Here is an 8,857-nt window from a genome sequence, read left to right on the forward strand (position 1 = left end):
CCCCTGCTGGGTTGATAGCGTAATTGGGGGGGGGGATAAGACAAACAGGAAACCTTTGGCACTTTATGGGAGTATTTATAAAGCAAAAAAAATTATAGTTTGACGTATATCCAATTTGTTCAGAGTTGTTATAGGTAGTTGTTATTGTTCCACTAAGATAGTCGAGGGCGTTGATAGCTGCAGTTAGCGCACGCGAACCTGAGATACGAAACCTGTAGATCTTTGCTCAATCACGGCGGCATTATTTACATTTTAAGTTTACAAGCTTCAAAATGTCACAATCTAAGGTTATTATTGTTATAAACAACCTCCTCCTCCTAGTGCTTCGAAGCTCATGATTGAGGAAAGATGTATAGGTTTCGTAGGTGGTTGCGTCACAGTTTGGAGAGTCCTATGGCGTTGTGGTGCTGTGGCATATGTCTTCTTAAAGCTGGGTGTGGAGGTGGCTTCCACCACCACTGCTTAGGGCTCGTTCCTCATCCAAGCCACCCACTCTACAGACGAGTACTGTCCTCTGCTTAACTGGTACATCTAATTTCCATCTGTGCTTCCTCGTTATATTGAGTAGAGTCTGAGAAATGTTCATCTTTAGACGAGCCCAACCTAACCCAATCCGACGAAAAATCAGGGATAAAATGGGTTCTGTTTTTGGGTTCCTATTGGTGATATTTACCCTCCCTCCCCTCCAATGTGCAATGGACTGTCCCTGCTCTAATGGGGCTTCTTGGCTCGCTGCGCTCATCCCGACCTCCCGCTAAGCATATGCATACATATATACATACATGCATTGCATACATGCAACCTACCAAACAGTACCTCTCCACTTTATATTTATATACATTTACTATTTAAATAAATAAATATGTTTATTCAGGTAAGGTACTACATACAAGTGATGTTACATTAATGGATTGATATATAGATAGAGCTAGTACATACAATGCCTAAAGCCACTATTACGCAATGAGTTTCGGGCAAATTTCATTCCTTAGTCTTCTTTGTATGTAAACAAAACGATGTCTGATGGATTATGAACGTTCCTGCGGGATCTTCACTACTTCTTCAGCTTGTACTGGTTATCTTGTAGTTTCTTTCAGAAGTCTTTCTGAATCAATCTTTCAAGACAGTTTTGGAGTTATCAACAGACACAAAAAGGAGCCTATATCCTCTCTTATGTGATCATTCACATGAATCAGAAAGAAGATTCTGATTATCATTCACATAAATTAGAAAGAAGATTCTGATTATCATTCACATAAATTAGAAAGAAGATTCTGATTATCATTCACATAAATCAGAAAGAAGATTCTGATTATCATTCACATAAATCAGAAAGAAGATTCTGATTATCATTCACATAAATCAGAAAATCAGGCCCTGGTCTTGACCCCTTAGCCCCCCCCCCCCCTCCCTTTTAACAGCTCGACCCCTCTTATCATTCTCCCTCTCACTGTGATTCATTGTCTTGTGTTACTAAGATACGCTTATATCTTCTCCAACGCCTTCCTCTCACTCCAGTTTGAGCATTAAGTCTCATTTCTGGCACCGTGGAAGTTTCTGACAAACTTTTTATTATTTGCTCCCTAGATTTTCTGGCCTTTAAGTCACCTCGGCACAGAACTCCGCCTTTCGGGGTAAAATTAAACAATATATATATTTTTTTAATTTAAATATGCCACGTTTGGGATCTACTGTGGATCCGAGCTGGTGATGTAAGATTTCTTCAGATGTGCTACTTTTCTCAGTTTCTTTAAAGTGCCTTTCATGGTAACGATCGCTATGTAGGCTGTCTTCTAGCTTTCTGGCAGTTCTCTTGTTTCCAGGGCAACTGAGAGAGACCTGTTGTATGTCTTAATATTGTCGGTTAAATCTTATATGGCACCCATACCATAAGTCTTGTTTGGCACCCCATACCATATACCTTGTATGGCATAAGCATAAGTATGCTTGTATAGCATAAGTATATCTGTATACTTATGCTTGTATAGCATAAGTCTTGTATGGCACCCATATCATATACCTTGTATGGCACCCATAGCATAAGTCTTGTATGGCACCCCATATCATATACCTTGTATGGCACCCATAGCATAAGTCTTGTATGGCACCCCATATAATATACCTTGTATGGCACCCATAGCATAAGTCTTGTATGGCACCCCATATAATATACCTTGTATGGCACCCATAGCATAAGTCTTGTATGGCACAACACACGCACATAGTGAATGACGCTTCCCCAGAATGGAACCCTACAACAGTATCCTATCTCTCGGATACCTTAATTACTACTAGGTGATCAGCGGCATTAGGTGAAACGTACAAGTGCCCAACCCCTTCTTGTCCCGCCCGGGAATCAAACTCGGGATCCCAGATTTGCGAGTCGAGAACGAAGCCAACCTCGGAACCACGAGACTCGAGCCATACAAGACAAACTCACAAGTTACCAACAGAGAGAGTACAAGAAAATCCACACACACACACACACACACACACACACACACACACACACACACACACACACACACACACACACACACACACACACACACATACACACACACACACACACACACACACACACACACACACACACACACACACACATACACACACACACACGTCTTCCTTCCTCCAGCAGCAGCAGCAGGGACTGAGGGCGAGCGGAAGACTGTGGTGAGACATCCTGTGATTTTAGTAATTATTAAGAGGTTCTGATATCAGGTGGACTAGAAGGGCTTTGTTTGGGTTAAGGCCCTCTGTGTGTACCTTAACCCAGGCTGTACCACAGCTCTGTCTCTCTCTCTGTGAGGTGTTGCACAGGGTCTGCACGGTGCTCTGATTGTGTACGTGATGGTGCTCTGATTGTGTACGCACGGTGCTCTGATTGTGTACGCACGGTGCTCTGATTGTGTACGCACGGTGCTCTGATTGTGTGCGTGATGGTGCTCTGATTGTGTACGCACGGTGCTCTGATTGTGTAGGTGATGGTGCTCTGATTGTGTACGCACGGTGCTCTGATTGTGTACGTGATGGGATGGTGAAGGGTAAGGCAAGGGGGGTGGGGAGGGGAATTATCAGGAGAATGGGCCAAGCCATTACGACAGTATAGCACTGGGAAGGGGGGTCAGGATAAGGATTTGGGATGGGACGGGAGGGAAAGGAATAGTGCACAACGACTTGTGGACCATCGGGGATTAAACCCCGACCTGCATGAATCGAGACCGTCGCTCTACCGTCCAGCCCAAGTGGGTAGAGAAAGTGATAGAGATAGAAAAAAAATAATAAACGAAACAGAGAAAGATATGACCGGGGGGGGGGGTGAAAATAGAGCCGTAGAGACAGAGTTATGTATGAGTTACTTAATGGAGCCTGAGGTTATCACAGACACACTATACTACCACTCACAGTGTTCCTGTTGACACACACACACACACACACACACACACACACACACACACACACACACACACACACACACACACACACACACACACACACACACACATGGCTCCTCATTACTCCTCATCCCACGCACCCCCCTCCTCCTCTTCCTCTTCTACCAGTCAATACACACAGTACCATATATATATATATATATATATATATATATATATATATATATATATATATATATATATATATATATACATATATATATATATATATATATATATATATATATATGTTAACTGTATTCAAAGAAGCTGTTGATTGATCCCAGCATCCTCGAAACACCCCCCCCCCTTTACCCCCCCTCATTGTTACACATCTTTTTCATTTCAGTAGAAATATATTTGCACCGTAATGAAATATATTAGAAATGTACTAATGTACTACTACTCTTGTCGGATGAATGTCGACGTGATTATATATTTCCCAATATTTGGAGATCTTTTCAGCGCGTTCAAGTCACCTAAATTATTCTATAACAAGATAGACAGAATTATAGACATTATTCCTTTAGACAGGAACGATTTATTAAAACTGTCCATTGGCAAGATGTCATTTCAGGAGGACGGGGGGTGAGATTCACCCCGCGTCTCGCCAGCAGAGATTTGGTCTGGTTTCGAACCCTGGCTGAAGGATGATTGACTGGACACCAAAAATCTTCAAGTATTTGCCCCTCTTCATCCAGCAAAAATTGGGGAGTCGGTTGTTAACCGACTGGGTGGTTTGTGTTCTAGGGGACAACTAGTAGGTATGGCTTACGTTAACAATTAGTGGATAACGCTGCTACCAAAAAAAAACAGTGTAGGTGAGTTTGGGAGCGGTAGAGTGGTAGGGTAGACTATAAGGATAGTATCCCCGCACCACTGGAGACTCTCCACAACTCCACTTACTCCAGTAACCGCAACTCTCTCACACACGCACGCACGGACACGCACACGCAACAGGTATACGGCGTCTGCCAGGAAGCTTCAGCGTTCAACCTTTGCATCTCACCTGTTCAAACAAGTTCGAAACTAGTTCGAGGACGTTTCTTCCCCAAGGATGACATTCGAGTTCCAGCTGTCCCGAGTGGAACTACGGAGGGAACCAGCTACTACTCGGTTCGAGTAGTCTTTTTTTTTTTTTAGTGTCCCCGCGGCCCGGTCCTCGACCAGGCCTCCACCCCCAGGAAGCAGCCCGTGACAGCTGACTAACACCCAGGTACCTATTTTACTGCTAGGTAACAGAGGCATAGGGTAAAAGAAACTCTGCCCATTGTTTCTCACCGGCGCCTGGGATCGAACCCAGGACCACAGGATCACAAGTCCAGCGGCCACCATGCCAGAAGCGATCCAGGGGCCAGATTCACGAAGCAGTTATGCAAGTACTTACGAACGTGTACATCTTTCCTCAATCTTTGACGGCTTTGCTTACATTTATTTAACAATTTACAAGCATGAAAATTTGTCAGTCAACTGGTGTTACTGTTATAAACAGCCTCCTGACGCTTCGGAGCTCATTAACTGTTTAATAATTGTAAACAAAGCCGCCAAAGATTGAGAAAAGATGTTCAGGTTCGTAAGTGTTTGCGTAACGTCTTCGTGAATCTGGCCTCAGACCGCCACCAGAGCTGGTCTGCTAGGATACAGAGGCTGGGAGTCGCTGCTAGGATACAGAGGGCTGGGAGTCCCTGCTAGGATACAGAGGGCTGGGAGTCCCTGCTAGGATACAGAGGGCTGGGAGTCGCTGCTAGGATACAGAGGGCTGGGAGTCCCTGCTAGGATACAGAGGGCTGGGAGTCCCTGCTAGGATACAGAGGGCTGGGAGTCCCTGCTAGGATACAGAGGGCTGGGAATCCCTGCTAGGATACAGAGGGCTGGGAGTCCCTGCTAGGATACAGAGGGCTGGGAGTCGCTGCTAGGATACAGAGGCTGGGAATCCCTGCTAGGATACAAGGAGTGGCATGTCTGTCACAATTACACACACGTCACACTTGACAGCTTTGACCTCTGTCATGCTTCAACAAAAATACATCCGGCAAACGAAAGTTACTTTGCAACTGCAGTCTAGCAACACCTGGACTGGTTGACACAGCGACGGGTTGAGCTTCATTCAGATCGGAGTTCGATTCCCGCTGATCCAAGTGGTTGGGCACTGTTCCTTTCCTGTAATATCGCTTCCAAATGCCGTATTTGGAAGGCTTAGCGGTTGGTAAGGTAAGAGAGGCATCAGGTCTGTTACCTGACCAAGTAACAGAGGCATCAGGTCTGTTACCTGACCAAGTAACAGAGGCATCAGTTCTGTTACAGGTGTGACCTTGATGTTACTGGCAGGATGCGAGGCTGAGTCGTCACTAATATCAGGGTTTCCGGGTGGAGTCCCGCTCCTGTAGCGGCCTCTACTGCAGGTGGTGGAAGCGGCCGAAACTCCCCAGGGTTTCCGGCAGGTGGAGGCGATCTCAACACCTTCCTGCAGCATCCACTAAGCCCCCGAGAGGGGCAAGGCAATTACTTTCCTTTCTACTCCACTACGGGCTCACCATAGCCCGTGCTACTTGGATCTTTTGGTTCCAGGTAGCGAATCTTTAACCACAACTTTCGTTTCACCTGTTCCTTAAGTGTTCTTAAGTCTGTATCATTTTTCCTTATTCATATTCTTGAAGCTTACAGGTTAGTAGTTCATTGTTACTACCTGTGGTTCCCCGGCGTTTCCCGGGTCTCTGACGGAGACCGTATATCTTCAGGACACACCTGTAACATAGCTGTATAAGGGCTATGGCCGCTTGTCTCTTTATTAACTGTATTAATATATTACTGCTAACATTGCTATTGTCTTATCTTCAGCATTTTACTACACTTGTTTAACATCGTTATCATTACTAGTGCTATCGTTATTATCCTTCGTAAATTTATAATATAAATTAATTTTGCAATATAACACATTGTACAAATAATTACTATAACAATAGTATTTTTTTATCATATCCATTGACATGTGTTGTGAATCCATTGTCACGAAATAAAAAAAAAGTGTGTGTATTTAATTTATATAAATTGGTAATTTATATGTTTGTATATATATGTTCATATATTTACTATGCTACAGAATACATATATCTACTGACATATATTGTGAATCATAGTAAATATATGAACATATATATATATATATATATATATATATATATATATATATATATTTTTTTTTTTTTTTTTTTTTTTTTTTTTTTACCTAGAAGGGGTACCACCTCTGGTGCAAATGTAGGGACCCATAGCCTCGGAGAAGAAAATAAAGAGTACTCAGAGAAGACCTTGTGGATCCTCACTGAACATATATATATATATATATATATATATATATATATATATATATATATATATATATATATATAATGTAATCAATTACCTATTCATATCAATTACGTGCAGACAAAAATGATATTTTGTGACATATTATTAAACAGAACAATGTAAACATTAGTGTTAACATCAAGTGAGAGAGAGAGAGAGAGAGAGAGAGAAAGAGAAAGAGAGAGAGAGAGAGAGAGAGAGAGAGAGAGAGAGAGAGAGAGAGAGAGAGAGAGAGAGAGAGAGAGAGAGAGAGAGAGAGAGAGAGAGAGAAAAAAAAAAGAGAGAGAGAGAGAGAGAGAGAGAGAGAGAGAGAGAGAGAGAGAGATAAATGATAAGTGATGACAGGGGAGCTAATGTTGAAGGCTAGAGTTAAGCAGAGGTAATCGCCACGATTTCACACCTGTCGGCTCACCCCACAGATATTTTAGTGGGTGATGGAGAAGGGGAGAGGGAGGGATATGGATAGAGAGAGAGAGAGAGAGAGAGAGAGAGAGAGAGAGAGAGAGAGAGAGAGAGAGAGAGAGAGAGAGAGAGAGAGAGAGAGAGAGAGAGAGAGAGAGAGCGCTAAATGGAGGGACAGGTAGACACACAGAGAGAGATAGAGAGAGGATAGGAAGGAAGTGAAGATTAAGCACTCACTGGATTTAATAATACAACGCGATTTATCGCCCGGTAGCTTTTTGGGGGGTAAAAAAAATACAATTAATCCTCACAGGTTTAAATCATGGTTTACACGGGTCGGACCCAAACCCGACAGTCTATCAACGCCACTTGACATGTTAACCTCAGCCGGGAATTTACGAGTTTATAACACACATCCTAGCAACCTCCCTCCCCCTCCCCCCTAACAAATAATTTCCCTTCTCTGTTAAAGTTTTTCTCCGGGCCGCTGAAGCGATGTAGCCGTCTGTGCTACACCCCCATGTTGACTACGGACTACATCTCCATGTTGACTACGGACTATATCCCCATGTTGACTACGGACTACATCCCCATGTTGACTACGGACTACACCCCCATGTTGACTACGGACTATATCCCCATGTTGACTACGGACTACATCACCATGTTGACTACGGACTACATCCCCATGTTGACTACGGACTACATCCCCATGTTGACTACGGACTACATCACCATGTTGACTAAGGACTACATCTCCATGTTGACTACGGACTACATCCCCATGTTGACTACGGACTACATCCCCATGTTGACTACGGACTACATCCCCATGTTGACTACGGACTACACCCCCATGTTGACTACGGACTACATCACCATGTTGACTACAGACTACATCCCCATGTTGACTACGGACTACATCCCCATGTTGACTACGAACTACATCCCCATGTTGACTACGGACTACATCCCCATGTTGACTACGGACTACATCACCATGTTGACTAAGGACTACATCTCCATGTTGACTACGGACTATATCCCCATGTTGACTACGGACTACATCCCCATGTTGACTACGGACTACATCCCCATGTTGACTACGGACTACATCCCCATGGTGACTACGGACTACATCCCCATGTTGACTAAGGACTACATCCCCATGTTGACTACGGACTACATCACCATGTTGACTACGGACTACATCACCATGTTGACTACGGACTACATCCCCATGTTGACTACGGACTACATCACCATGTTGACTACGGACTACATCACCATGTTGACTACGGACTTTATCGGTGACCGTTCGAGTCGATTTAAAATTGATTAACAAAATTTCGAAATTGGACAGTGGATAATTTTTTTTTCGTCTTTGTTATATATTCATATTTGTAGTTGTTTTTGTAAATTGATTTATTGGGCCTTTATTATCAGGCTGTTACGGAATTACTATAAATCAAAGATAGTAGTAGCAGAAGTAGCAGAAGTAGCAGTAGCAGTAGCAACCTGATTGCAACTGCTTCCCCCATGGTGTGATCTTATTAGCTGTGTTGTTGTTATTGTTGTTTAAGATTTGCTACCTGGAACAAATAGTTCCAGGTACCTGGAACAAATAGTTCCAGCTACCTGGAACAAATAGTTCCAGCTACCTGGAACAAATA

At 43.3% G+C, this 8,857-nt stretch overlaps 1 protein-coding gene across 1 annotated transcript; it reads left to right on the forward strand.

Annotated features, from left to right (window-relative positions):
- The first annotated feature begins 7,704 nt into the window (after window positions 1–7,704).
- On the forward strand, window positions 7,705–8,526 carry LOC138369198 (ice nucleation protein-like). Its single transcript, XM_069332136.1, has one exon. The coding sequence runs from the start codon at window positions 7,705–7,707 to the stop codon at window positions 8,524–8,526; it is 822 nt and encodes a 273-aa protein (XP_069188237.1).
- Window positions 8,527–8,857: the final 331 nt, after the last annotated feature.

This window comes from Procambarus clarkii, chromosome 27 (assembly GCF_040958095.1).
Source record: "Procambarus clarkii isolate CNS0578487 chromosome 27, FALCON_Pclarkii_2.0, whole genome shotgun sequence".
Taxonomy (NCBI): Eukaryota; Metazoa; Arthropoda; class Malacostraca; order Decapoda; family Cambaridae; genus Procambarus; species Procambarus clarkii.

Excerpts from the sequence above, each read along its gene's own strand:
- LOC138369198 (XM_069332136.1), top strand. The coding sequence starts at position 7,705 with ATGTTGACTACGGACTACATCTCCATGTTGACTACGGACTATATCCCC.